A 26,982-nucleotide genomic window follows, 5' to 3' on the forward strand; every position below is an offset into this window, starting at 1 on the left:
CCAATGGCAGCGGGGGGGCGGGGCCCCGGGGCGGTGCGGGGCCGCGGCGGCGGAGGCCCGGCCGGGTGAGGGGCGGCCCCGCGGCGGGGGGGGGGGCTCGGGTACGGGGCGGGGGGGGCGGCCCCGAGGGACGGGGCCGAGGGGGGGCCTTGGGGCCGGGGGGGGGGCCCCTCGGGGCCCCTCCGGGTCCTTTTTGGGTCCGTGCTGGGCTCGAGTTGGGTTCGCGCTGGGTCTCCCTTGGGACCCCTTTAGGGTCCGCGTTGGGTCCCCTCTGGGCCCCTTTTGGGTCCGTGCTGGGTCCACGCTGGGTTTCCCTTGGGACCCCTCTGGGGTCTGCATTGGGTCCCCTCTGGGCCCCTTTTGGGTCTATGGCGGGTTCACGATGGGGCCCCTTTGGGTCCACGCTGGGTCCGCACTGGGTCTCCCTTGGGACCCCTTTAAGGTCCGCACTGGGTCCCCTCTGGGACCCTTTTGGGTTCGTGGCGGGTTCGTGTTGCGTCCCCTTTGGGTCTCCTCTGGGGCTGCACCGGGTTCACACCGCGATCCACCAAGGGTCTGTGTTGGGTTTGAGTTGGGGCCCCTTTGGGGTCCCTTTGGGATCACCTTGGGTCTGTACTGGGTCTCCCTGGGGTCCTTTTTGGGTCCGTGCTGGGTTTGAGTTGGGTTTGCGATGGGACCCCTCTGGGTCCACACTGGGTCCCCTCTGGATCCCCTCTGGGTCTATGGTGGGTGCGCGTTGGGTTCCCTTTGGGTCCGCGTTGGGTCCCCTTTGGGTTCACATTGGGTTTGCGCTGCAATCCACGTTGGGTCCGTGTTGGGTCCACATTGGGTCCCCGTTGGGCCTCCCTTGGGTCCCCTTTGGGCTCGCGTTGGGATCGTGCTGCGATCCACCTCCTCGGCACCCATCTGCCCTCTCCCCGCGCAGGATGAGGAGCGCCCGGAGCAGCTCCTCGTGCCGCGGCGCCGGCTGCGGCGGCGTGGCCGTGGACCTGAGCCTGACGGGGCTGCCCGTGCCCGTGGTGCGGCGCCCGAGCAGCGCCTCCCCCGCCAAGCACGTCGGTCGCTCCCTCTCCGTCGTCGCCGATGGCAAGCCGAAGAGGAACGCTCTGGTGGGTGCTGCGGGGGGAGCCCTGGGTGCTCCTGCGCCCTCCTGCCCGGTGTCTGAGCCCCCGAGGGGCTGCCGGGGCTGGGTGGGGGTCCCAGGGGGCCTCGCGTGCCCCCCTGCCTTGCCCCCTGCTCTCTTCAGGATGAGCAGAGCCGCTGCGGGATCTGGGCGCTGCGGTGCCGTGCTCCCAAACCTCATCCCCTGCAAGCTCCTGCTCGCTGGGTTCCTTCTCAGCTCTTCCACGTGCCTGAGGGCAGGCAGCGAGGGCAGGCAGCGTCAGGCCTCTCCCACCCTTCATCTCCCTTCGGTGCTTTCCCTCTGGGAAGTTTTGGGGTCCCGGGGTCTCCTGCCGGGCGCTCCCAGCGCCGCGCCTCGTGGAGCTCCCTCTGCTCGCGGCCGGCAGGCGCTGGGGCGTCCCGGTGTCTCGCGGCAGGGCTGGTTTTAACTGCGTTGGCATTGGCAGGGAGCCCCAGGTGCTTCCAGCAGCACGGGATCCTTGTGCTTTCTGCTGAGTAATCCCCGCTGCCTCGGCAGCTTCCCTCGCGCTCGTTCCCTGCTCCGGGCATCCCAGCCCTGCCTCTGCGAAACCTCCGCTGAGCTGAGCTGAGCTTTCTCCCCCGCAGGAGGATGCGGGGTCCCGGGCCATCAACAACCTCCGGAGGTCCAACAGCACCACCCAGGTCACCCCGCGGGCGAGCAGCGGGCGCAGGTACGGCTCCCCCGGCACCGCGCCGGGATGGGACCGCGAGGAACCCCCTGCTCCGTGCGCCCTCCCCTGCCCCACGGGGACGGCAGGGCCTGCCAGAGCTGGGCATTGGGAAGTTTTGTCCGACACACGGGGCTACAGCTGGGCTTCGGAAAGGCACAGCGTGGTTTTCTTGCAGGGGAGGGCACGTGGGTGGCATTTGGGGAAATGAGGACAGGACCCTCCACTTAGAACAGCCCCTCGTGGACCCGCCAGGCTGCGTTAGGAGATAAAACTTCTCCTTCTGTCTCCAGGGATCTCCTGGAGGCTGTCTTTGAGCTCTGACCTTCAGTTCTTGCTGCCCTTACTCCGTTCTGTTTCCACACGTCCTACAGAAGCGCAAGGCTCTCTGTAACAAACCGTTCCTAGATTCCTGACCCCGTAACGATTCTCTGCCCCTTTTCTCCCCTGGGGCTGGACAAGAGGCACCGGGCGTGCCGCGGCTGTATCAGGCCCCTGCTGTGCTGCTGCCACTGCTCTGCCGAGATCAGAGCCGCCTGCTGGGGCACTGCACCCCCAGCGGGATGGGAACCCCGCTCCTGCTGCCTCGTCGCCGTTTGTCAGCTCGACGTTAACCCCAGCGCACGCATCCTTCTCTCTGCCTTCCCTGGGCTGCAGCTCGGAGCAGACGGGAGACTTCCTGGCCTTCTTCGAGAGCAGTTCTGGTGGAAGAAAGAAAGCGGCGACCCCGAGCACGGCCTCCCCGGAGCAGAAAACCACGTGGAACGTCCTGGTGAGGGCAGGGCTCGGTGGGGACACGGGGGAGCTGGCTCCTGGCGCGAGGAGCCGGGATTTTGGTGGCGGAGCGGGGGGTTTCTCCTCGAGCCGGGGCGCAGTGGCGCCGCTCATCCTCAGCCTGCAGCCAAGCTGGCGTGGTGTGAACGTCCCCTGGCCTGCCGTGGCCGTGTGTTGCTGCCCCTAGCCCAGGGGTTTTGGCCACCAGCTTCCACGCTCCTGGCTTCTGACGGAGGCAGGCAGCGGTGCAGGCAAAGCTGCAGGGCTGCGGGGCAGAAACCTCTGCGGTGCGGGGCAGAAATTGGCTCCGCAGGAGGGACGGGGCGTGGGGGAGGCTGGTTCGGTGCTGGCTGACCCTGGTGTTTGGCCCCACGCAGGACGATCAGCCGCGAGCGTTCCCGGGCCCATCGGGCTCCTGCGCCGCCGAGCCGCCGGCAGGCATGAGGAAGAAGGAAGCGGCCGTGCTGTTGGCGGCCAACTTCACCGCCAACAACAGGTAGGGGGGCAGCCCCCGCCCCCTGCCGGGAGCCCGCAGGGCTGGTGCTGGGAGGAAACCAACCGAAAATACCCGGGCACGAGAGGTGGGGCTGGGGCCGGGCCGATGGCAGCGTGCCGGTGCGGCTGGGCGTTCGAGGGAGGCTGGTTCGGGTCTGGGAGAGGCCAGGAAAGGGAGCAATAAGGGGCGACAACCTCAGGGCCGGGAGTTTGAGCGCGACCAGCGGGCTGTTGGGTCTGCTCAGGCCCTGTCTGTCTGTCTGTCTGCCTGTTTGTCTGGTACCAGCCCCAAGGAGCCAGCTCGGGGCCGGGGGTGCCTTCCAGGCCTCCCCTGCTCCTTGCCCTGAGGGGTGCCCGAGGCACCGCGGCCAAGGGGCGGCCACCACGCAGAGGGGGTGCAGGGCACGTGCTGTCCCCGTGGATCCGGCGAGCCCTGACGGGTGGTATCCCCTCTGCAAAAAAAAAGGAGCAACAAGGGCGCGATGGGGAACTGCGTCACCACCATGGTGCACAACAACTACACCGCCGACAAGGGCCCCGCGCCCAAAAGCTCCAACCAGGCGCCCAGCTCCCTCAAGTAAGTGCCGGGGAGGACCCGGCCCGGGGGCTGCGCCGCCCCCAGGTCGGTGCCGGGCCCACCCTGGGTGCCGTGCAGGCGTGGGGCAGGGCAGGCTGGAGCCGCAGGGCTTTTATTTTCTGCCCCAGCAACGTCATCAAAGCCACCGCGAACGAGGACGGCGAAAGCAGCAGCTTCGTGAAGTCTCAGAAGAATTTCTCCAGCAACAACATCACGGCCCGCAACAACAACGGCGGCCTGCCCCGCAGGAAGGAGGTGACCGAGGAGGAGGCAGAGAGGTGAGGCAGCGCGGGAGGCTGATGGAAAGGGGCAGGAGCAGGGCGTGGGGCTGAGCGCGGGCTGGGCTGTGTCCTGTGGGGCTCCGGGTTCAGAAAGGGCCGAGGCAGCCGCTGAGGGGTTGTGTTGGCTTTCCCTGCCCCCGACTCAGCTCTGCGCTGCCGAGTTGTGGTCAAAGGAGTGAGTCCTCCCCCGAAATGGCCTTGCCGAGCCAGGGAGCGAGGCTGGGGGTGCCGTCGTGGCCGTGCTGCGGCCGTGTGGTGGTGCCGGGGGGGGGCTGGGGGGCCGTGGGGCTGACGCTGCCTCCCTTTTGCAGGTTCATCCAGCAGGTGAACCTCGCCGCCGTGACCATCCAGCGCTGGTACCGACGCCACTCGCAGCGGCACAAGGCAGGAGCAGCGGCTCTGGGGCGCCTGCTGGCTTCCAGGCGGGAGGTTTGTCCCCGGGGCTGTGGCACAAAACCTGCTGGGGTGCCCCCGTCCTGCTGACGGGCACCGTTCGTTCCCGTAGCCCGCAGACCCGCCAGCCAGGACCCGAGCTGTCGGAGCTGGGGGCTCTGCCCTTCGCAGCGGGGTGGGGAGGGTCCTGGCCCCGTCCCCCAGTGCGGTGGGCAGCGCTGCTGGGGTGCCAGAGGGATCCGGGAGCCCTGCAGCCTGTCCCTTCCCTCCCCTCTGGCTGCAGGCAGTTGGCAGCAGCGGCACAAATCCTGCTGAATTCTCCCCATCCCAGACGCCCTCGTGGTCAGAGGAGGGAAACCCTCCCTCGGCTCGCTGCAGAGCCGCGACGGTCGGCTCCTTGGAGAGCGCCGTGGCATCCGCAGCTATTTGTGGTGCTTTGCGTTTAATTATTTATCCAAACAACAGCGAGCGCCGCAGCTCTTGGCACGTGAGCTTCTATTTTTAAGCCTCGTCTCCTTGGTGGTTTCAGCCCCGGATGACTGATGGTTGCGTTTAGTGCCCCAAGAAAACGAGCTGAGCTTTCCCGACGGCTCTTTACCTGCGGGAGGGGATGGCCGGGGGTGCAGCCAGCCGGGGTGGGGGGCGCTTGGGGTGCCTCGTTCCCCACTTCTCTGCCATGGGCGGTGGGCGCGGGGAGCTCTCGCTCAGCCTTGACCTTTTTTCCTGGCAGGAAAGGCAGCGGCGGACGGAGGAGGGGAACATCCTGGGCTTGCAGGAGCGGAGGGACGAGGACCGCAGGAAGATCCGAGAGGAGAAGGCGCGCCTGGCGCGGCGTGCTGCCATCCAGGTAGGGACGGGGCCCGGGCGCCGTGCCTGCCCCTGGCCACTTGGCTGCCCGGCTCCGGGAGGCAGTGGCAGGGCCGCTCTGCCTCTCTGGGGGCTTTCCACGAAGAGGAATTTGAGCGAGCCTTGGAAACGGAGTGCTCCCCGTGGAGACGGAGGTGCCACAGAGCAGTTTGCCTTTGTGCTCCTGCCAAGGCTTGGCAGCTCCTCCAGAGCTGGTTTCGAGCTAGTTCTCGGGGAAAGGGCGACTGGGAACTGGGAAACTGCAGCTCCTCAGCACGGCCAGGGACGGGACTGGTCCCAGGAGGGGACAGGGCCCAGGTCCCTGCAGGGTGGCTGCGTGCCCCTCTGTGCCCGCGGGCCGTGCCTCCAGGAGGCACCTCACCGCCCCTGCCACGCTCCTGCAGCCCCTTGTGGCAGGACGGGTGCTCCTGGGGCAAAGCTGAGGGGCTGGGCCTGTGGTGGAGGACCGGGGAGTTGCCTGCTGGCTTGCAATGTAGTGGAAAGGGTTTTTAAGAGCCCCAGTTTCTCTTTGGCCCAAATGGAGTCATGTTTCAGCGGGGGTGCTGGCGGGAGGCACGGCAGCGAACAGCCGGAGGGTGGCGAAACGCTGCAGCAGCCTCGTAAACGTGCGCGTCCCTGGAGTGATTTCCCAGAACTCTCCCAAGGCAGCCCCCCGCCCCGGGCACGGCGGTGTCCCCCCACTGTATCGTGCTTGGCCCTCAAGCTGTGAGCTGCAGCGCTGTGCCGGGGCGGTGCCCAGCCCTTGTGTGTGCACAGAGCCGGTGGGACCCGGCCACCACGGCCCCCTGCTCGCCGCAGCAGAGCAGAGCTGTTGGCCCTGCGCTTCCCCTTTCTCAGAGCAGGGTTGTCCTGGTCAGCCCTGCAGCAGCTGAGCGTGCCTCGATGCTGCCGCCCGGGGCCTGTTTTAGCCCTCGGAGCAGCACAGACACACTCAGCACACACCGACGGCTTCTCCACCCTACAGGAGCTGCACCAGAAAAGGGCCCAAAAGGCTCCCGACGCGAAGTGCGTGGCAGAAGAGGAGCTTGGGCTGGTGAAGGAGAGCAGAAGGGTAGCAAAGAAAAAGCCTGCCAAGCCTGCTGCTGCCAGGAACGGCAGCCCAGCCAGCGGCGGCCTCAAAGCCAACAACGCTGGTGCGTCCCCCTGCGGGTCCCCCCCGCGCCTGTAGCAGCGTGGGACGGGGGCAGGAGGGTGGTGGAGGGCGGCTCTCACCCCGGGGAGCGGGTCGCCGCGAGCACGTGAGAGCAGTCTGGTCCCTGCAGATGCCAATTTCCACGCCGTAGCTGCAGAGCCAGAAGCAAGCGGCCCTGCAGGGCTCAGCTCCGTGCCCTCGCAGGATCAGGGGGCACAGGACAAGCCGCAGGTGGGTCTGGCGTCGGTTCGAGCTGCTCCCGGCACCAGATTTTCTGCTGGGGTGGCTTTGGAGCTTGGGTTTGTTTTTCTGGAGATTGGGCAAGCTGTTTTACTGCAAGGTGCATCTTCCTCTCCTCTAGGATGTGAGCTCCAGGGAGACGGGAGGCGAGGACCTGGAGACCGTGGTGACGGCCGTCAGCAGGGCTCAGTCCAAGGTCACCCTCACCGAGCTGCTGGACACCCTCAGGCTGCTGGAGGAAGAGCCAGAGCTGCTGCCCCCCCCGAAGCTCTTCAAGAAGGACAAATACGCCTGGATAGACGGGGTGAGCAGAGCGAGAGCCTGGTGAAGGCAGGGCCCCCTGCGGGCTGCCTCCTTCCGGGGCTCGCTGGGTTGTGGAGGGCAAGAAAAGGCTGAGGAGCTGCTTCCCTGCCCCTGGGAACGCCAGAGGAGGCAGCAGAGGAGTTGGGCGCAGCTGGGGCATCCCCGTGGAGGAGCAAAACCGTGTGAGGGCTGAGCACAGAGGATGAGGCTGCCTACCGGGGTGCACTGGGGGGACCGGGAGCAGTCGGCACCTCCCCGGGCACCGCTGGGGCTCGCCGCCCTCCTCAGCAGCTCCGTCTGCCCGGCAGGAGCCCAGCTCCAACTCCCTGACCGCTGACAACTTGGAGAAGTTCGGGAAGCTGAACCATTCCCCCGGGGTCCCTGAGGACGGGGCGCTGCTCTCGGAGGCCAAACTCCAAAGCATCATCAGCTTCCTGGACGAGATGGAGAAGTCCGAGCAGGAGAGGCCCCGCTCCGCCGCCTCGGCCACGCAGCGGGAGGTGAGCGCTGGGCACCTTGTGCTGCCAGGGTGCTGAGACCTCTCCCCTGCTCCAGGGCCCAGGTGGCCTCCAGCTCCTCTTACTCCTTATTTTTTTTTTTCTTCTTTCCCCACGTCCCAGGGGCTCCTCTCTGAGGAGGAGCTGGCGCACTTGGAGCAGGCGTCGGCTGTTGCCACGGAGGTGACGAGCTCCATCGTGAGGCTGAAGCTGGAAGTGGAGGAGAAGAAGCGAGCCGTCGGCCTGCTGCAGACCGCGCTGGTGGGTGGCTCAGCTTCTCCTGCGTGCTGGGGAGCGAAGGAGAAGAGCCCTCAGCACCCGTTCCTTGGAGCAGAGGCTTTGGAGCGCAGGATCACGGCGGTGCAGATTGGGCTTCCCATCCGTGCTCCGGCAGGGCCACGTCCTGCGGTGCTCCCAGAGCTGTCGGGGGAGCTGGAGGGCCAGGGGGTGCTGGGTCACGCAGCGCTCTCAGTTGCTGTTAGCAGGGGAAGGATCCTCGAGGTCCTTCCCCTCTGTTTTGGGCTTTCTCTCAGCTTTCTCCTCGCCGCCTCGTGGTTTGAAAACCACCTCGGCAGGCGCCTGGCCAGTGCTCAGCGCAGAGCTGTGCTAAATCCTTTCCCTTCCTCCGTCGCTGGGGGTTTGGGCAGCCCTGCTGACAGCGGGGCGGGAGCTTTGGGGACCAGGGGCTTGGGTTTAGCTGTTCTGGGTGATCTGACCCAACAGCACTTCCCGATTTTGATCCATGTTCCATCTCCTGTACGTGGGCTGGGCTGGTGTGACTTCTCACCTCACGTCGCCGTTTCTTTCTTGCACCCACAAGGCCCAGCAGAGGGAACTGACTGCCCGGCACGTCAAACAGACCGAGAAGGAGCTTGGCCACCAGCTGAGGCTGCAGAGGGAGCAGTACGAGGCGGCCATACAGCGGCATCTGGCCTTCATCGACCAGGTGAGGCATCGCTGGTGCTTCTGCAGCGAGAAGCCCGAGGGCCGGGCTGGAGGCGGCTGCGCCCTCCTGGCTGCCTCACGCCTTCCCCTTCCCCCTTCCCAGCTCATTGAGGATAAGAAGGTGCTGAGCGAGAGGTGTGAGGCTGTGGTAGCCGAGCTGAAACAGGTGGACCAGAAGTACAGCAAGAAGATCAGCCAGATGCAGGAGCAGCACGAGCTGGTGAGGGACGGGGCCGGCGGGGTGCGGGGAGGTGACTTGGAACCCCGGGGGCTCACCTGGGGCCTCTGCCCCGGGCACTTTGGTCTCACCTCGGGGAGCCCCAGCCGCTTGTTTTTTGGGGAGCTGGGCACAGTAAATTCATGTCACCCCCGGAGGTTTGCCCTGGCTGTGTGGGAGGCCCTCTCCCAGTCACACCAGCAAGTGCTTTCCCAAGGGTTTTGCTTTCCCCCCGTGCTGGAGGTCTGCAGGCAGCAGCAGCCCCGTCCTGCAAGGGGCTGGGGGCACTGGGGGAGTGTGTAACTGGCGCTGTGGTGGGGCAGCGTGCTGTGTGTGCCTGGGGTCGTCGGCTCCTGCCTTGCTTTTCTGCAGCTGGGCTCCCAGGCTAACGAGGGATCTCTTCCCTGGCTTCTCTCTGACGTGTTCCCGTTTGCTTCCAACCAGGAGATCAAGAAGCTGAAGGAACTGATGAGCGCAACAGAGAAAATCCGGCGGGAGAAGTGGATTGATGAGAAAACCAAAAAGATCAAGGAGATCACCGTGAAAGGTACAAAGCCAGTGCACGCCTGCTCTCCCCTTTCCTTACCAGCCTGTCTTTGCCGAGTCAACTCTTGCAGCTTCCCCACCAGCTGGCCGGGGCCGGGGGCACCTGTGCTGGCCCCAAATCCGCTGGCTTTGCCCCCGGCCAGCCCCGAGGCTGTGCTAACCGTCCTTCCCCACCACCCCAGGCCTGGAGCCGGAGATCCAGAAGCTGATCGCCAAGCACAGGCAGGACATACGGAATCTGAAGATGCTGCACGAGGCCGAGCTGCTGCAGTCGGACGAGCGGGCGGCCCGGCAGTACTGCCGGCAGGCCGAGGAGCTGCGGAGCCTGCTGCAGCGCGAGAAGGAGGAGCAGGGCCAGCGGGAGAGGGAGCTGGCCCGGCAGCGGTACGTGCGCCACGGCACGGGGGTGGTGGCCAGAACCAGTGTTTGGGTGGATTCCTGGTGTTAACGGGTTAGCAGCAATTAACATCCACGTGCAACGGCCCCGTGCGAGGTGTCGCTGAGCCAGGGGCGTCCTCCTGAGCTGCAGCAGCGCCCAGCTTGGCTGCACAAGGGGTGGGAAGGGGCAGGGCGCAGGGAAAGCCGTGCAGCGCTGCGCTGCCCTGCTCCAGAGCACCAGGGAAGGAGTGCTCCGAGCCTGGCAGCTCCCTGAGGCCGGTCCCCCCCCCCGCCCCCAGGTGTGAGAAGCAGCTGGAGCAGGAGGAGCAGGCGCTGCAGCAGCAGCGGCGCCGGCTCTACGCGGAGGTCGCCGAGGAGAAGGAGAGGCTCAGCCAGCAAGCGGCCAGGTGAGAGCAGCACCACCGGCAGCCCCACGCCTGGAAGCCCCGGGGCTGGTCGCCCTTGGCTGGTTGCCCTCGTCGAGGCTCCCTCGGGGCGCTGCGAGCTGCGCTCTGTCCACGGGCAGGCAGAGAGCGGAGGTGGAGGAGCTGCGGAGGCAGCTGGAGGCGAGCAGCTCGGCCGTCGCCGCCGCGCTCAAGGAGGAGTACGCGAAGGAGAAGGAGGAGCGGGAGAGGCGGCATCAGGTCTGTCGCTGCTCTCCCCCCTGACCCCACTGGGGTGAGCAAGGCACTGCCTGCTGACACTGCTGAGCACCCTGGAGGCAGCACCGGAGGCGAGCGGTTCTCTTGTCTCTCTGCAGGCAGAAGTGAAGGCGCTGAAGGAGCGACTGGAGATGGAGAAGCAGGCCTGGGAGGCAAACTACGTGAAGAAGGAGGTAAGGCAAGGGCTGCTCTCCTCGGAAGGTGCTACCCTTGAGCTCCGAGAGGGCTTGGAGCAGCATTTGGCATCTTTGTCACCGTCCCCAGGAAGCCTGGCTGCTCTCCCGGGAGCGGGAGCTGAGGGAGGAGGTGAGGAAGGAGAGGGACAAGGAGATCGAGCTGGTGATCCAGCGCCTGGAGGCCGACATGTCCTCCGCCAAGGAGGAGTGCGAGAGGGCGGCGGAGAACAGGTGGGGAGGGAGGTGTGAGCCCGCTGAGTCCTCGTTCCCAGTTCCCTTTCCTGCCCCTTGGCCTCGTGCCTCCCACACGAGCTCCAGACACGTTGTGGGGCTGTGCTGCCCAGGCACCACCAGCGTGGCCTCCTGAGCCACCTGTGTGTGTATCCTGCCGCTGCCTGCTGCGTGTGCGAGGGCACGGGGAGCGTGCACGGCGTTGTGCAGGGCGCTGCAGCTCGCAGATGCCCGCAGCATGAACCCGGGACGGAGCAGCTGGCGGGGACAAACGTCCTTCCCTCCCCTGGCACGCCGCAGGGTGTGCGCCCCTGTTCGCCCCGGCCGGTGAGGCATCCTTGGGGATGTCGGAGCGATGTGGCAGTGGGCAGCCTTCCCCTAGGCAAACATCTGGACTGGAAAGTGGCAGTGAAACCACTCTGAACACGGCCAGAAAACATCCTGCACCTCCCGTGGGGCCGATCCAGCGCCGGCTGCGGTGTCGTGGTCGCTGCTGCAGCCTGGAGGGGGCTGGGGATGCTCCCGGTGGGGCTGCAGTGCCAGGCTGAGCTCTCTGTCCTCTCCTCCAGGATTAAGAGGATCCGGGACAAGTACGAGGTGGAGCTGCAGGAGCTGGAGAGGTCAGAGCGGAAGCTGCAGGAGCGCTGCAACGAGCTGAAGGGGCGGCTGGCTGAGCTGGAGGGGGAGAGCATCCGCCTGCAGGGCCTGCTGAAGCACAGGGAGCAGGAGGTGGAGGAGATACGGAAGGTGAGCGGAGAGCACAACCGGGGCTCCTGCTCCGGCGCCCCGGTGTCATCCTGGGCCTCCAGCACCCCGGGGTCACCCCTCTGCCCCCCGCAGGTGCGGGACCAGCTGGCCCAGGAGCGGAGCAGCCTGGCGGACGTGATCCGGCAGGAGTTCGCCGACAGGCTGGTGGGCACGGAGGAGGAGAACAAGAGGCTGAAGGCGGAGATGGTGGAGATGCGAGCCCGGCAGCGCCTGGAGCTGGACAGGGTGGTGCGGGAGAAGGACAGAGAGCTGGAGGAGGTGCACAGGAGGTGAGGCAGCCTGGCCGGGCTTTGTGGGCTCGTAGCTGGGTGCAGAGCTGGTTCAGGGTGCGTTGCGAGGAGCTTGTCTGCAGTGCTGCATCCTCGGGCGTGGCTTCCCGTCCTGCCGGCACCAAACGGGCAGCGCTCACCCCGGCTGGCTGCCCGCTTTGCCACCACAAATCCTCTGCTCCTTGTGGTGCCTGCTGGGCTCCTCGGTGTCGTCCAGTCCCCAGGGTTGCTGCTCCCTTGGGTGCCTGCAGGACCGGCGCGCCGGGCTGTGTGGCTCCTGCCTGGAGAGGCCCGTGGTGCGCAGCTCCGTGTGTGAGCACCCGAGCACTCTGCACTCTCTGTCCCCTGCTCCGGGCTCTGCTGGGGCAGCCCGTGCTCCGTGTGGTGTCACCCTGCCCTGCAGGCTCGCTGCTCTGAAGGGGGCGGGCGGATGATCCCCAGGAGCGCCCCAGCGCCGCAGGCTGCACAGCACCCAGGCACCGGGCTCGCAGGGGGCAGGGGCTGCGCTCGCCTCTCCAGCAGGGCTCTGGCACCGCGGGGCTGTGCTGCGGGGGCTCAGCACCAGCAGGAGCCGGCGCCGGGCTCGGCATCGAGCAGCCAGTGCAGTGCTTCCTCGCTTCCCTCCCCGTCTGCCTGCGGGGGAGGAATTTTATCTCGCTGGGAAGGCATCGTCTCCCGCAGGCGCGCTTTCTGCGTGGGGCGAGCGCTGTGCCGGCTGCCCTGGTGGTACATCCAGACCCATCCCTGCTGCCAGTGCCTGCACGGAGATATTTGCCTCTAGCTGCGGTGGGAGAGTTTTGCATCAGCACATGAAGCTCAGCGGCTTTCCCAGAGCCAGCCGAGCGATTCCCGTTCCCTCTGAGTCACACCTTGAGTGTCAGCTAGCGGGGTTCCCCTTCCCCTTCAGTCCCTCGCGTACAGCCTGGCAAAATAGGGAAGGTCTGGTGCTCTGAGAGCCGTGGGAGCGTCTGGCCATGAGGCAGCGACCACGGGTGTGAGAAATAGGAATATACATCCCTTTGACCTTGTTAATTAAGTCTGGTGAGGCTGATGTCCCCTTCTTCCTGCAGAGGTCTTGATGCAAACTACGTAACGCTCCCCAAATGAATGAAGGCATTTATAGGATGCCCTGGCACCCCAAGCCCTGCTCTGGGCTTGCTGCAGCGTTCCTGGGGGGGATGCAGAGGAGAGGGGCTGCGCATCCTCGGGCTGCCTTGAGCCGTGCTGAAATCACCGCCCTGAGGCCCGGGGCAAGCCGGGTGCTGGGGCTGGGTGCCTGGAACCGGGCTCAGCCCCTCTCCGTCCTCCTGCTCAGGGTGAAGACGGCCGTGGCGAGGAAGGAGGAGAACGTGAGCAGCCTTCGGAAGCAGTACGAGGTGAGCGAGGGGGGGGCTGCGGTGGCTGCCCCTGCCCTGCTGCTGCAGCTCTTCCCCGGGCACAGCTCACCGTCCCTGCGTGCTCTTGCAGGCGGCGGTGCAGAGAGCCGACCACCTGGAGGCCCTCCTGGAGCAGCAGCGCCAGCAGCTGCTGGCAGCCAAATAACGCCCGGGGCGCTCGGCGGGCACCCACCCCCAGGATTTTATTTTTTATTTTTATTTTTTTACGCATCAGCAACGCTCAGCTTTCTGTTATGTTTTACCAGTAAAAGCTGTGCTGGTTTCTACAGCCGTTTCTGTTCGATTTGTGGCCGGGGGGGGGGCAGAGGGAAGCCTCGGTGCTGTCGGCACCCTTGGCTTTTTTTTTTTTTATTTATTCTTCGCTGATGCGTTTGTCCCTCCCGTGCGGGGTGGCAGCGGGGCAGGAGCTGCGTTCGCTCACGGTGTGGGTGGGCGGCAGTCTGTGGTCCTGGGTCCTGAGCCTCGTGGTTGGAGCTGTGGGGCTGAGCCACGGAGGCAGGGCTGGGGGAGAGGAGCCCCTTCTGTGCGGCTGGGAGCTCAGCACCTCTGCTGTTCCCAGCTGGCTGCGGCCGGGCCAGGTTGGGGCACGGCTGGAGGGTGGAGGCCAAGGAACAGAGCGCACGCGGGTGTGGGTCTGGCTGTGCCCAGCTCCCTTCTCTGCACCTTGTTTTTGCTTTTGAAATGAAATACCGGGGGGGTGCGATGGGAAGAGAAGCTGGGCTGATGGGGGGAGGTGGTGCCGGGGCAGGATGTGATCCCACAGCCCCTGCTACCTGCAAATCTCTCAGCACCCCCCGACAGCAACGGGAAACGCCTGGACCGAGTGCGGGGCATCTGTTTCCTCCCGGCAGGGCGTGCGTGATGGCTGCGTGCAGGCTTTGCTTTCCAAGGAGGCCGGGGCTCGGCGCTCGGGGCCAGCAGAGGTTTTGTCCTCGGAGTCCCGGGGCGTTTCTCATCCGTCCTGCCAGCCCCTGCGCCCCGCTGGAGCTTTGTGCCACGGGGTCGGTGCTCACACCAGTGGGGCCGGGTGGGCTGGGACACCCCACAGCCTTGCTGCCGGGACCCTGTCCTCCCGGGGGGCTGCCAGGGGTGGGGGGGTCCTGGCCCTGCTGCGGGGCTGGGGGGTACACGCAGGGAGCCGTGGAGGTGCTCAGCTGCTTTCTGTGGATCCTGACCTGCTCCCGGCCGCAGCCTGCTGAGAGCTGGGGCGGGGGGCACAAGGCAGGGGGGGTCCCAGCCCCCCGGGGTCTGGTGCTTGCCGGCTGGGGCTGCCTCACCTGCCGTAAAATATTCCATTTTGTGAGGCAAGTGGCCGTAATGTGCAGGTGGGCTGAGCGATCCCGCAGCAGCCCCTTTCCCTCTCCCCCCATTTTGGTGCTGTGCTGCCTGCCCGCTGGTGTTAGCGGAGCCCGGATGCCGGGTGGCCGCGCTGCGGTGACACCCGTCAGGGAGCGAAGGCGTCGCTGGTAGCAGCAGGCAGCCGCACGCCCTGAGTGGGACCTGCGCCAGAGCCGCTGCTGGGGGGGCAAAACCCGCACTGCCCCGGTGGCCAGGGGCACCTCCACCACCCGCTTCCTCCGAGGACCGAGCGGCTCCCGACCCAACGTCTGCGTCTGGAGGACGGTCGTTGTGTCGGCTGCTGATGGCTGAGAGTCTGACCTGATCTGCAGAGGGTGCAGGAGGAGCGCACAGCCCCATCCTGCGCGGGGAGCCGGCCCGGCCTCTGCTTTTGCCGTTGTCGCTTTTCTGACGCCCGCTTCCTGACCCCGCTCCTTTCTTCACCTCCCTTTCGCAAGCTTCCGCCCCGGGCCGCCTGCGGCCGTGCCCTGTGCCCCCGCTGCCCCCGTTAGCACGGCTGCGCCCCGGTCCCCAGAGCACCGGCTGGGGCGAGGCCGTGCCCACGGGAGGCAACGAGGCCGAGCAGCGGGGCCGGGAGCCCGGTGCGGGTCTGGGTGCTGGGGAAAAGCAGCGGGGACACGGGAGGCCTCAGCAGCTGGGGCTGGCGGTGCCGCTGCTCGGAGGCACCTGGGAGCGGAGCTGGTGGAGGGGCTGTCCCCTGGTTTCCTGCCCAGCCTCGCGGGCAGCGGCTGCGCTCCGTCCCTCAACGTGCGAGCGGAGGTCCTGCGGCCACCTGGAGGAAGCCAGGGGTGAGGAACTGCCCGGAGCCCCGCGCGCCGTGGCCGGGTTCTCCTCTCCCCTCTCCGCCAGCAGCCACCATGAGAAGACCCCCGGCACTCGGCTGCTGCCGTGCCGCCCTCGCGCCGTGCCCGGGGCGCTGTGCCCGCGGTGCCGGGCTGGCTCTCGCCCTCCTCGCCCTGCTGCTGCTGCTCCCGGCCGCGCAGCGGAGGCTGGGGCTCGAGCTCTCCAGGTACCGTGGGGCTGGGAGGGTCGTGGCGCTGGGCTGGGGGTGGTGCGGCTGCCCCCTGGCCTGGGTGGTTTTTCTCCAGAGCCATTTTGCCCTGGGAAATGATTAACCCCGAGTCCATCTCTGTTTGCCCTCTCCGCGAGTGCCTGGCTGCAGCTCCCGGCCTTGGCTTGGACCTTGTCCGGCAGGGGCAGCTCCAGCCAGCTCCAACCCCGGCTCCTGCTTTCTGCTTTGCAAGACAGGGGCAGCCGGGGAGGGGGCACTGAGCACCACCACCGGGCATTGTCACCTCCACGGTGACCCAATGGCACCGGCAGAGCCTCAGCAGCACTTCCTGCGCCTGCCCGGGGCTCCTCCGTTGGTGCTTTCGTGGGCAGGAATGGGGTAGGGGATGGGGCACCCATGTGTCCGCCACCCTGTGTCCCCCCCAGGCACCTCTCTCCGCCCAACAGGACCCCCACCCACCTGCAGGCGCCCAGAGCCCCTACGACAGAGGCCCCGGAGCTGGTGACACGGTCACCACGCCTGACTCCTGTCCCCAGCCTGCCACCAAGCCTCGGGGACACGTACGGGCGGGATGAGACCTACCGCAGCTCGGTACGGCGCAGCCCCGGGCGCTGCGGGGCTGGGGCAGGGACAAGGAGATACCCGTGTCCCCCCGGCGTGGGGCACCCTGAGCCGCCGTCACAGGCAGGGACTCGTCACCCGTGATTTCAGGAGTGCCCCAGCAGCATCAGGAAGAGGATCGCGGCCACCGAGTTCGGGGCCGCCTTCCTGGCGACCGTCCCGGTGCTGCAGTGGGCGCAGCACGCGCGGGAGGAGGAGTACCGGCGGCTCCGCAGATACGCGGGGGCTCACGGCTGGAAGGACGTCAGCTGGGACGGTGCGGGCGGCGCGGGGCTGCGGGGGGCACGGGGGGGCCCTGCATGAAGGGGTGGGCACCGCGGGCACCGGGGCTGCGTCCCAGGGGCTGCAGTGCCGTGGGGAGGGGGCGCGGGACCCCGGGGTGCGGGGGTCCCCCCGCTGCACCCTCCCCACGCTCACAGCCCTGGGCTGCCCCCAGTCCTGAAGGCGTCCCTGTCCCTCCTCAACACGTCGGCCAGCGGGCTCCTCTTGGACAGCCGGCAGGCGTCGGCGCCCTGCGTGCGCTGCGCCGTGGTGGGCAACGGCGGCATCCTCAACGGGTCCCGCATGGGGCCCGCCATCGACGCCCACCACCACGTCTTCAGGTGAGGGCGCGCGGGGGCACGGCCCAGCCCCGGCTGCGGCGGGGCCAGCGCCTGCCCTCCTCCCCGGTTCTCCGCCAGGGTGAACGGGGCCATCACGGCGGGCTTCGAGAGGGACGTCGGCAACAGGACGTCCTTCTACGTCTTCTCCACCAACACCATGATGAACTCGCTGAGCAGCTACGCGGCGGACGGCTTCAAGCACCCACCCCAGACTCCGGTGAGGGAGCTCGCACCGGGGCGCGAGGACGGGGAGGGGAGAAGCCACGGGCACGGCACCGCCAGGGCCCCGTTTGTCACCTCCCGGCCTGGGGACGGTGCCGGTCTCACCGTGTCCCCTGCAACAGGAGACGCGCTACGTCTTCCTCCCGGACCACGACCGCGACTACCTGCTGCTGCGGGCGGCCCTGACCCGCCAGCGCGTGGATAGGGGCCGTGACAAGGGGGCCTGGTGAGCGGGGACGTGGTGGGCATGGGGGCTCGGGGGGGGACAGGCGGGTCCCCTCCGCCCTGTGCCTCTGAGCAGCCGCCGGCACCTCCCTGCAGGCCCCAGGATTACTTCGGTCAGGACCTGCGGGCCGAGAAGTTCAGGATGCTCCACCCGGATTTCATCCGCTACCTCAGGAACCGGTGAGGAGCCCCCGGGGGGATTCCCCCTTCCCACCGCGCAGCGAGGGCATCGCGGCGGTGGGCGCAGCCGCCGCGGTGCGGGTCCCTTAGCACGGCTCCTGCTTGCTCCCCCCAGGTTCCTCCGTGCTAACATCTTGGCCACGCCGCTCTGGCCGCTGTACCGGCCCTCCACCGGCGCCGTGATGCTCCTGGCCGCCATCCACACCTGCGACGAGGTGGGCAGCCCGTGCCGGCTCCGCTGCGGTGTCCGTGCCCCATGGCTCAGGGCTGGGCACAGGGCACGTGGCACAGCGCCGTGCCCGCAGCTGCTCCCTCCTGTGGCTCTGCCGAGGCCGTTTTGCACCCGTGCGTCCTCCCCACCATGGTCTCTGCTCGTGCCACCCCTGGAGCAGCCGCGGCGTCCCTCATCCCTGTGCCGGGCACCCGGGTCGGGCAGCAGGGTGCTCAGCGCCGTGTCTCGCAGGTGAGCGCCTTCGGGTTCATGACGCCGGGCTACCGGGCGTACTCGGACCACTACTTCGACCGCAGGCACAGGCAGGTGCAGTTCTTCGCCAACCACGACCTGAAGCTGGAGATGCAGCTGTGGCAGCGGCTCCAGCGCAGCGGGCTCCTGTGCCTCTACACCGGCACGGAGGGGATGTGACGCCCGCGGCCACCGTGAGCCGTGCCCGTGGTGAGCCGGGCCGGGAGCGCTGCTGGGACCTGAGTGAGAATCTGAGATGCCGGAGGAGGAAACCATCCTCTGCCCTCCTGCGGGCTCCAAGAAGCCCGGGGAGAGCCCCTGGGGCAGGGCTGGGCCCAAGCAAGGCATGCGATGAGCCTTGCCCGGTCTGCCGGGGTAAATTTTGGGGCATCCTCCCCGTTTCCCCTCCTTGGTCCTGCTACTGCAGCCCTGGGAGCCCCTCACCTCTGCAGCTCCCGGTCCTCCCCACCCAGTCTCCGGTTCCCCCCGGCACAGGCACGGAGCTGCCCCCTGGCTCTGCCGGGGAGGGCGAAGCCCCCCAGGAGGACCTGGCGGGCCTGAGCCAGGATCCGGCCATGCCGTGGCTCTGTGGGGGGCTGCTCGGTGTGCACGGGGCTCACAGGGGAATTGTTATCGTGTCCTTATAGTGTCATCCACTGCTGGGGCAGCGTTGCTGCCTGGGGCTGGGGATCAGGAGGTTCCTCTTGTCGCAGCCCTGCCCCCCCGGGGGGCTGTGCCGTGCCTCTGCCCCAGGGAGGGATTTGCAGCATCCCCTGCAGAGCCCCGGGCCCTGTTTGCTGCCACGGGCCCAGCACTCAGTGGGGATGGCAGCCCCCATCCCCCTTCCCCATCTTGTGGCCACGGGTGGGCTCCCGTGCCCGGTCCCCTTGGTGCCCCACGTGCCCGCCCCGTGCCCGCAGCCCTCCCCGGTGGGCTCGGCCCCCAGCCCGTGCCCGGCCCTGCCCCTCCCCGGCATCACGGAGGCTGGTTTCTAGGCCAGTGCCCGGTTCAGGCATGAATAAACCAGCGGCGTTGCATAACCAGGGATGCAGATTTTCGCCGGATGGCTGCTTGCGCCCCGCTGCTGCATGCTCCCCCCCCACCCCCCCCTGTGCCCGGGGTCCCCGGGAGCAGGGCCAGGGCTGCCGGCTGCGTGGCACGAGCCCTGTCCCCGTCCCCGTCCCTGTCCCTGCCAGGCAGACTTAGCGAGGCTGTCACCGGCTCTGCCAAAGCTCCCCAATTAAGGAGCCTCCCCCCCCCCCCCCCCCCAACCCCGCCGTGGATTAGCCGGGATCAGTGGAGCCCGTTCGTTAGCTGCAAACGAGCCGAGCTGCTCGGTGGGGAAGGAGGTCAGGAGGGCTGGGTGCTTTTGGCAGCCGCCGCGCAGAGATCGCGGCTCAAGCTGGTGTCTGCCCCGGGGAAGGGATTAGCCGTGGCCCCAGACAAATCAGCCGGGGGGCTGGAGCAAGCGGGCAGGATGCACGCGGGGTAATCTCCCCTGCTAATTGGGGCGTGCTGCTTGGCCTGGGGGGACGCTGCTCAGGCGGCTGGGGGGGCTCTGCCCCATGCCTGTTGCCAGCACAGCCCCAAGCACGGAGCTCGGAGGGGGCAGGCGCCGCGGGGGTGTTGCCTGCGGGATCCTTACCAGGGCTTCTGGCCTCCGTTTGGCATCTTCCCCATGGTGGTGGCAGAAAGCTGCAAGGAAATGAGGGGGGGGGGGGAGGACAGGACGCTGGGCATGGAGGGGCCCAGGCCTGTGCTGGGGTTGGGAAGGGCTCAGCCCTGCTCCTGCCTGGGCATGGGGACTGCTGAGCTGGGGGCCCTGAGCCTCGCAGAGGAGCGCGGGGCGGAGCTGCCTGGCTGAGCAGGCCCCGTGCACCATCCTGTGCCCATCCCATCCCATCCCCAATTCCCACCCCATCCCGTCCCCACTTCCCATCCCATCCCCAATTCCCACCCCATCCCGTCCCCACTTCCCATCCCATCCCCAATTCCCACCCCATCACGTCCCCAATTCCCATCCCATCCCCACTTCCCCCCCCCCCATCCCATCCCACCCCAGCCAGGGGCTGTGGCGTGCTCACACATCCGTTGGGGATGGATGCAGGGCACCGAACGCCACGGCTGGGTCGCTTCACCCCCTTCCTCTCACCAAGGCCGGCGGGGACGGGTCCGGGTGCCCGGTGCAGCCCGGTGGGTGCCCAGCGCGAGTGCCTGCGCAGGCGCCCGCCCCCGGTTCGGTTCAGCCTTGCTGTGACTCAGCCGGCGCCAGCTCAGCGGCACGAGGAGCAGGACAGCCGTGGAAGCAGCCGCTGGTGGAGCCCCATGGCACCGTCGGCACGGCCCCGGGTCCAGCTCCTGCCACCACCCTGCTGCCCCAGCGCCTCGAACCCAACATCTCTGGCCAGCGAGCCCAGCGCGGCTCCAGCGGTCGCGTGGCAGAGCCGGAGCTGGCACGGCGCGAGTGACAGCGGGGCCACCACATCACGCCCGGGGGACAGCGGCACAGGGAGGGGGCAGCTGGTCCAGCCTGGGGCGCCAGAGCAGACGTGGCCCCCTGGGATGTGCAGATGCCACAGCAGCTTCGAGAGCGCCCAAATGTCACCCAAGGGTGCCTGGCACAATGCAAGGCTAGCACAGGGGTTGCTCAGCTGCTTTGAGGACCAGGCAGGGCAGATGGGGGACATGGGGGTGTCCCCCAGCTGCACCAAGGCAGTGCATGGGGACACGGCCTGCGCAGAGCCATGGGGGAGCAGAGCCCCCGGGGGGGCTGCTGGGCAGGGGCAGTGGGGGGGTCACGGGGATGCTGGTGCCGGGAGGCACCGAAAGCAAAGCGAGTGGTGGGGGGGGCAGCTGCCCCCTGCCCCGCCGTGCAGATCAGGTCAGAGCTGCTCCGGAGCAGCGAGCGCGGAGGCTGGGGCGCAGCGAGCTGGCTCCAGCTGACGGAAGAATGTTTATTCGCCGAGAAGTCTGTAATTTTTCCAGCCCTGTATCTATTTGCGGCAACGTGACATGTGCAGCGTGGTGTTCTTTGCAGGCTTGAAGTCTTGTAAAAAATTAATTGTGTACGCAAAAAAATTTGGCTTTAAAATATTAAAACCGATAGCGGGGAAGCGAGAGCCCCGTGCACGCAGCCCGTGGTCCCCGTGGGGGGCTCAGGGGCCGGGGCAGGCCCATCCCAGCATGGACCCATTGGGATGTCCCTTGGGGGGGGTCCCTGCAGCCGGCTGCTGGCCAGGGGGTGCCGGTGACCGGGACCCCCTGGGGGCTGTGGGGCCGCAGGCTGGGAGCTGCCCGTGGTGGGGGCGATGGCGCCGGCTGTCCCCCCCCTGCCTGTGGCGCAGGCACGTTTCGGGGCTGCAGCCCCACGTGCAGGGGCTGCGGCGTCGAGCGCCCGAGGCCGGGCTGCGCTCGGGGGGCACCCGATTGAGGGGAGCCCCCAGTACAGGGGGGCTGGCTTGGGGGGGGGGGCGTGCTGCCAGCGGGGGGGGGTGGGGCTGGGGTCCCGGTCCTGCGGGTGGCGAGGCGGAGATGGGGGATATGGGGGGGGGGTGTAGGGACAGGGTGGGGGGGCTGCGGACCCACAGCGTGCCCCGTCCCGTCCTGTCCCGTCCCGGGTGGGTCAGCACCGGCACAGCTCCGCGGGGGGGGGGGGGGGGGGGCGCTGCCTCCGCCGGCGATGGGCGAAGAGCTTCTGGGGGGGGCTTCCCCTCCCGGGGGGGGGCTGCTGGGGGGGTTCCCCTCCCCGGGGGGGCTCCGGCCGGGCCACGCGGGGGCGGCGGAGGCGCGACCCTACCCGGCTGCGTGCGGGGGGGGCTGCGGGAAGCCGCCACCTGCCGCCCCCCCCACGCCGCCCCCGGTGCCGTCCCCCCCCCCCCTCCCCCCCAAATCCCGCTCGGGGGCGGCGGCGGCGGCGCGGCCCCTCCCCGGGGCAGGGGGCGCGGGGCCGCGGCCGCCATGGAGGAGGAGCCGCCGCCGCCGTGCCCAGCGCGGGGCCAGCGGCAGCCGGCGGCCGGGAGGCTCCCGCCGCCGCCGCCGCGCCATGGGCCGCCTCGCCGCCGCTGCCATGTCGGCCGCCTTCCTCAGCCCCAGCCTGGCCTTCAGCTCCCACTTCGATCCCGGTGAGTGCCGCAGCCCTCCCCCCCCCCCGACTCCCCCGGGGCCGCCCGCCCTTCGCGGGGCACCGGGAGCCGCGCTCCGCTCCGCACCGCCCCGCATCGCCCCGCATCGCCCCGCACCGCTGCAGCCCCTCCGCATCCCCCCCCCCCCGCCCCGAGCAACCCCGGCTCCCCGCGGCTCCTTTCACGCCCCCCCCCCCCCGCATCCTTGCAGGGGTCCCCCCCGCTCCCCCGCCCTGCCCGCACCCCCCGTTCCCACCGTGGGTCCGACCCCCCCCCCCCCCGGCACCGCCGCAGCCCCCCGGGCTCGGTTTGCCGGCGCCCAGCACCACGCTTCCCGCACCGGCACCCCGCACCCCGCGCCCCGCACCGGCACCCAGCGCCCCGCAGCCCGCAGCCCGCGCCAGCACCCCGCACCCCCCCGGCCCCCTCCCGTCCCCGCCGCCCGGTGGGTGCCGCTCGGGGCCCCGCTGGGCGGCGATGAATGAAGCGCGCCCTCGCCTCCCGCGCCGCCAAATGTCACTCCGGTGCCCTCCCCCGGCCGTGCCGGATGGAAACGGGCCGCGGGGGCCGTGCTCCGCGGGGGCGCAGCTCCCCGAGCGCTGCTGCAGCCGGGCGGCGTGGCGGTCCCGGGCCGGGGCGAACCGAGGGATCCCCGGGGCCGCGCCGCCTCCGGGGGCACCGGGCTGCTTCCCGACAGCACCGCCCGCCCGGCCATGGCGGTGCCCGCCGCGGGGAGGACGACGGCGCCCGGGGCTCAGCCCGCAGCCGCCGCCGTGCCGGATCGGTGCCCGGCGGGCACCGGGAGCCCCCGCTGGCGCTAGGAGGGCGGCGGAGGCCGGTGAGGTGCGGGGGTGTGCGGGGGTGTGCGGGGCCGTTATGTAAGGCGTCGCGGTGCGGCCTCGCTCGCGCTGCGTCTGCAGGCAGGCTGCCGCACGGCGCGGAGCAGGGCTGGCTTTTGTGTGCGCTCGGGGCTGCTGCGGCGCCGTGCCCCGTTAGCTGGGACGCGCGGGCAGCCGGCCCTGGCCTCGCGGCCCTCCCGGCGTGGCTTGCACGTGCGAGGGGCACGGGGACAGCCTCACGTGCGGGATCTGACCCCCGGGAGCAGGCGGCGGGGTGGCAGCGCCCAAAATCCGCGGTGACCCGCAGGGGAGCATCTCTGTGGGGTGCCAGCGCGTTGGCACCGTCCCTTTGTTCGCCAAAGCCGGGGAAGCGGCGCCAGGGCTCGGCACCAAGCGCCTGCCGGCGGCACAACCCGTGCCCTCGTGCCTCCAGCAAGGTCCTCGTGCAAAGGAGACCGAGCGCTCCCCTCGCTGGACACAGCTCAGCTCTGGATGCCAGCGCATCCAGAAGGATGCAGAACCCGGCCGCACCGGGTCCCTCATCCCCTCCTCGCCTTTGCGCTGCGCCGCTGCTGCTCGCCGGGAGCGGGGTCTGGTGGCTGCCAGGGGCTGGGGCTGTGGAGGGATTTCAACGTGAAGCAGCCCGGGATTTACCCAGCCGGGTCTCTGCTGGTGGAGACTTGGTTCGCAGCCTGCTCGGTATTGATTTGTGTTAGGGAGAAAACCTCTTTATTTGCATCTAAAATGTGGCAGCGCTGGGAATGAAGATGTATTTACTGTCCTCGTCCTTCGGTATAATTTTTCTCCGGGTTTTCTCAAAGCGCCCAATTTGCCATGCTAATCCTGTCAACCTGGGGATTTGCAGGGCACGTTTGATTTAAAAATCCTCCTGCAAGAAGGTTTTCTATCGCTGCCTATTGCCATGCTGCGGAGCGCGCTCCCGAATCCGGGACTCTGCTGCTGCTACAACTGACACCCACGATTACCGTCAGGGAAAGAAATTAAAGGGGGGAAAATGTATTCTCTGCTTCACGGGCTTGTCGGTCTTGGATGTTTGGCAGCACCTCCTGTCTGCGCGGTGGCCCTGATTTCCCTGGTGATTGCTGGTGCCTGCATGGAGCAGGGGGAAGCGCTTGGGGGGCAGAGCCTGGCACAGCAGCCAGGGGCCAGGGCCCCGAGGGCCGAGCCACCAGCAGGGACGGTGTGGGGACAGTACGGGGACAGTGGTGTCACCTGGGGTTGGAGGTGCTGCTGAAGCCCCTGCTCCGTCCTCAGCTTGTGCCATCGGTGAGGCTGCTTGGCTGCGCCCCTGCCAGGCTGTGCCGGGTGCCCGGTGCTGCTCTGGGGGCCGGATGCTCCCCCTCTTGTCCCAGTGCTGGGGGCTCAGGGAGGGGTCCCGGTTCCCCCTCCTGCTGGTTTCCCGTCTCTCTTCACCCATCCGCAGGCCAGACCTGGGGATGCTCTTGCCTGGTGAACAGGGAGCTGGATCAGGGCTGGTGCTGGAGCTGGGCTCCCATCAGGGTGACCACACCACGGCCGGGAGCATCGCCGCACCCCTGCCTGTCCTCACGGGCCGTGTCCCACCACGTCCCCGTTTGCTCTGAGGCCAAAGAAGCTCCCATCCTCTCGCTGTGAAGTCTGTGGCAGCTCCGGGGGTGACGTGAGGATGTCCCCCCTGCTCCCCACCTGCCCCCGGCTCTGCCGGTGCCCTGGCTCCCAGCCTGGACTTCCCCGTCTCAGACCGAGGAGCACATTTTGAAATCGTGAGAAACATCCTCTCCTCCCCTGCCCGTATTTCTTCTTCCCCTTTTCTTTCCGAGCAACGCAGTGACGACTTTTTAATAACGGAAGAGCAAGCGGAACTGCTGGGTGCAGGGCTCTGGTGGGAGACCCCGGTTGGTGTGCCGGGAGGCAGCGGGGCGCTGCGGGCAGCACTGGGACTGTGCTCAGGCTGCTCCGTGCCCCTGGGGCTGCTGGCACCATTGGTGCCCCACGGCCGTGCCCCGGCTCTTTGTGAGCCCTGGGACGGCTCCGTCTGCCCCCCACCCCGCTGGGAGCCGCATGCCGCCTGCGTGGCTGATCCTGGTGGGGATTCAGTGGCCGGATTCAGCAGATGCTCCAAGCGTGGCCGTGCAGCCTGTGGGGAGCAGGGTTGGGGTCCTGCTCCTGGACCCCACATATGTCAGGGCAGCGAGGGCTCAGGGCAGCGAGGGGGGCTCTCCACAGCCCCCAAAACATGGGCACGTGCTGCTGCCCCCTGCCCCAATTGTCACAAGGGCCCTGCGTGGCAGGGGGCTGGGGGGAGCGCAGCGGCAGAGGGGCTGAGCCCCCAGTGGCACCAGGAGCCCCAAACCCCCCTGGCCGTGCCCGATGCAGGGGGGCGAGGGCAGGAGGGTGGGTGCCTCTGGGGACGACGGGGGGATGTGGGGCAGGGAGCTGGGCCGTGGGGCGAAGGCGGCTGCTGTGGGGGCGGCGTAACGCCCGGCAGAGCGTGGGGAGCTGCGCGCCCGCCTGGCTGCACGTCTCCTCCAGGAGCCGGTGCGTGGAAGGTGTCAGCGGCACGGGGCCGTCTGTCTGTCCGTCTGTGGAGGCAGGGGGGTCCCACAGGGCCAGGGTGAGGGGCTGTGGGGGGGGGCTGGCAGCGAGCCCCGTGCCCCCCTCCCCGAGCCTCGCAGCTGGGCTGTCGCTGGAAATGGCGTTCGCGCAGCACCGCAGTGCAGCAGGGCAGCTGGGCCCCGCGCTGCGGGAGGACGGATCCAGCCGGCAGCGCCGCTCCCCCGGGGGTGCCCGGTTGCTCTCCCCCCCCGCCCTTTTTTCCCCCTCCTTCCCTCTCTCGGCTTGCTGCTCCCTCGCTGCTCCCCCGCCCCGCGCGCACGGGTGATTCCGTTCTGGATGGCGATACGGATCCCTGTCAAAGCCAATTAGGAGAAATTAATACGCTGAGGTTGAAAGGGCTCCGATCGCGGCGGTGACTCACGGGCTCCCTGCCCGGCTCTCCCCGTCCGGGGGACGCGAGGTGCCAACGCAGCTCCTGCCCTGCCCGGTGGCACCGGGGACGTGGGGCAGAGCCGGCACCGGCACCGTGCTGCAGGGGTGCGGGGGGCTGAGCCATGCACCTGCATGCACGGCCCCAGTGGTGCAAGGGGGCTGCCTCCAGCTGGGGGGGCCGCATCCTGCCGGGGGGCTGCGTTTGGCTGGGGCCTGCCTGGTGCTGTGCCCTGTCCTGCCCCGCGGCCGGGCTGTCAGAGCGGTGTCGTGCACTTCCCAGCCTCTGCCTCGTTTGTTTCCCGTGCTCCTTCCGAGCCCTCGCTGATTCCTGGGGCTGGAAAATCCCCGCCAGGTCGGGCTCCTCTTGCACCCAGGTCCCAGCCGTGATGTTCAACCCACAGCTGAGCCTGCCCTTACCCCATGAGGCTCTGGAAGCCCAGCCCGAGCTTGTGAAGGCGCTGGGAGCTGTGGGGTGGGGGTCCCGGCTGTGCCCTACAGCTGCTTGCGGTCTCTGCTCCTCTCCGGCTGCCCCTTCCCCACAAACGCCCCGTCCCTTCGGGGCCAGGCTGAGCCGTGGGGACCCTGCGGGACGCAGCCTGGAGCAGCTCCTGGACGGGGCAGCCCCGGGGAGGCCAGAGGGCGCCGGGGCTCACGCGGAGGGGAGGGAAGCCGTGCTGACACAGCGTGCCTGGGGACAGCAGAACAAATCTCCTCTGGGCATTAATCTCCCCGAAGGCCCTGAGGAAGCGTTGTCTGAGCGTGCTGCTCGGCTGTCGTAGGGCAATTACCGCTCCAACGGCGTTTGCCATCGCCGGAGCTCTGAACCAAGCTGGGTCTCTGAGCAGCGCGGGGGTTAAACGCCCGGGGGGCTCAGCAAGCCTGGCCCCCGGCTCGCTGGGTCGGGCTGGGGTCCCACGCAGTGCTCCGGCACCCACAGGGTGAGAAATCCCACGGGGAGCCAGGTGGGGGTCCTGGGACCAGCCTGAGCGTGCTGGGCTCCCTGGGGTGGCCTGGAGGGGGGGGTGTCCATCCCAAAGGGCGCCCGCACGGATGGCACGGGGTGCTGGGGGCTGGTGGAGCCGCTGCTCTCTGCTGGGGGCTCGGGGGGTGCTGGGGCTGGTCGAGGGGACAGGGCTGTGTTGGGCAGCGCTGCGAGGGTTTGGCTGCCGGAGGAAGCAGGAGCAGGTTCAGGATTTCCTGCAAGTGGCTGTGCCTGCGGCAGGGACGAGGGGAGCGAGCGCCGGGGGCCAGAGGCCCCGTTTCCGTCCCCTCGCCTCTCCCAGCCGTGGCCGGTGCCCTCCCTCGCTGCCTGCTGCCGCCGCGTTTTTTTCAACGCTGGAGCGAAGGAAAGCTCCAGTGTAGAGGCAGGCAGTGAGTGTGGGGTGCAGCAG

The 26,982-nt window shown here is 68.6% G+C and overlaps 2 protein-coding genes across 5 annotated transcripts; both read left to right on the top strand.

Annotated features, from left to right (window-relative positions):
• The first annotated feature begins 11 nt into the window (after positions 1 to 11).
• On the top strand, positions 12 to 13,225 carry CEP131 (centrosomal protein 131). 2 transcript variants are annotated; one of them, XM_035568693.2, is made up of 26 exons: positions 12 to 65; positions 926 to 1,109; positions 1,729 to 1,814; positions 2,469 to 2,583; positions 2,963 to 3,081; positions 3,547 to 3,657; positions 3,786 to 3,935; positions 4,250 to 4,367; positions 5,062 to 5,178; positions 6,163 to 6,331; positions 6,461 to 6,561; positions 6,692 to 6,874; positions 7,182 to 7,373; positions 7,494 to 7,631; positions 8,191 to 8,316; positions 8,419 to 8,535; positions 8,977 to 9,079; positions 9,261 to 9,462; positions 9,756 to 9,863; positions 9,983 to 10,100; positions 10,217 to 10,291; positions 10,383 to 10,525; positions 11,095 to 11,272; positions 11,366 to 11,562; positions 12,878 to 12,938; positions 13,030 to 13,225. In XM_035568693.2, exons 2-26 carry the CDS (start codon positions 927 to 929, stop codon positions 13,102 to 13,104), a joined length of 3,285 nt encoding a protein of 1,094 aa, XP_035424586.2. In that variant the 5' UTR covers positions 12 to 65; position 926; the 3' UTR covers positions 13,105 to 13,225. The 2 variants fall into 2 exon arrangements, with proteins under 2 accessions (XP_035424586.2, XP_035424587.1); XM_035568694.2 differs by having other exon boundaries at positions 6,482 to 6,561.
• Positions 13,226 to 14,760: 1,535 nt separating this feature from the next.
• Positions 14,761 to 18,685, top strand: LOC118259288 (alpha-N-acetylgalactosaminide alpha-2,6-sialyltransferase 2-like). 3 transcript variants are annotated; one of them, XR_004782010.1, is made up of 10 exons: positions 14,781 to 15,327; positions 15,756 to 15,921; positions 16,042 to 16,207; positions 16,388 to 16,553; positions 16,680 to 16,770; positions 16,898 to 17,001; positions 17,097 to 17,180; positions 17,296 to 17,395; positions 17,644 to 18,289; positions 18,475 to 18,679. XR_004782010.1 is itself a non-coding variant. In XM_035568691.1 (9 exons), exons 1-9 carry the CDS (start codon positions 15,176 to 15,178, stop codon positions 17,821 to 17,823), a joined length of 1,236 nt encoding a protein of 411 aa, XP_035424584.1. In that variant the 5' UTR covers positions 14,761 to 15,175; the 3' UTR covers positions 17,824 to 18,685. The 3 variants fall into 3 exon arrangements, 2 of the variants coding, with proteins under 2 accessions (XP_035424584.1, XP_035424583.1); XM_035568691.1 differs by having other exon boundaries at positions 14,761 to 15,327; positions 15,777 to 15,921; positions 16,632 to 16,770; positions 17,644 to 18,685; XM_035568690.1 differs by having other exon boundaries at positions 15,062 to 15,327; positions 16,632 to 16,770; positions 17,644 to 18,685.
• The last annotated feature ends 8,297 nt before the right edge of the window (positions 18,686 to 26,982 follow it).

Source organism: Cygnus atratus, chromosome 18 (assembly GCF_013377495.2).
Source record: "Cygnus atratus isolate AKBS03 ecotype Queensland, Australia chromosome 18, CAtr_DNAZoo_HiC_assembly, whole genome shotgun sequence".
NCBI classification, from domain to species: domain Eukaryota; kingdom Metazoa; phylum Chordata; class Aves; order Anseriformes; family Anatidae; genus Cygnus; species Cygnus atratus.

Coding starts and splice junctions, on each gene's coding strand:
- LOC118259288 (XM_035568690.1), top strand. CDS start 15,176: ATGAGAAGACCCCCGGCACTCGGCTGCTGCCGTGCCGCCCTCGCGCCG. Junction 16,208..16,387: donor GAAGGACGTCAGCTGGGACG/GTGCGGGCGGCG, acceptor GGCTGCCCCCAG/TCCTGAAGGCGTCCCTGTCC. Junction 17,396..17,643: donor CCATCCACACCTGCGACGAG/GTGGGCAGCCCG, acceptor CGTGTCTCGCAG/GTGAGCGCCTTCGGGTTCAT.
- CEP131 (XM_035568693.2), top strand. CDS start 927: ATGAGGAGCGCCCGGAGCAGCTCCTCGTGCCGCGGCGCCGGCTGCGGC. Junction 3,658..3,785: donor CAGGCGCCCAGCTCCCTCAA/GTAAGTGCCGGG, acceptor TTTCTGCCCCAG/CAACGTCATCAAAGCCACCG. Junction 11,273..11,365: donor AGGTGGAGGAGATACGGAAG/GTGAGCGGAGAG, acceptor TGCCCCCCGCAG/GTGCGGGACCAGCTGGCCCA.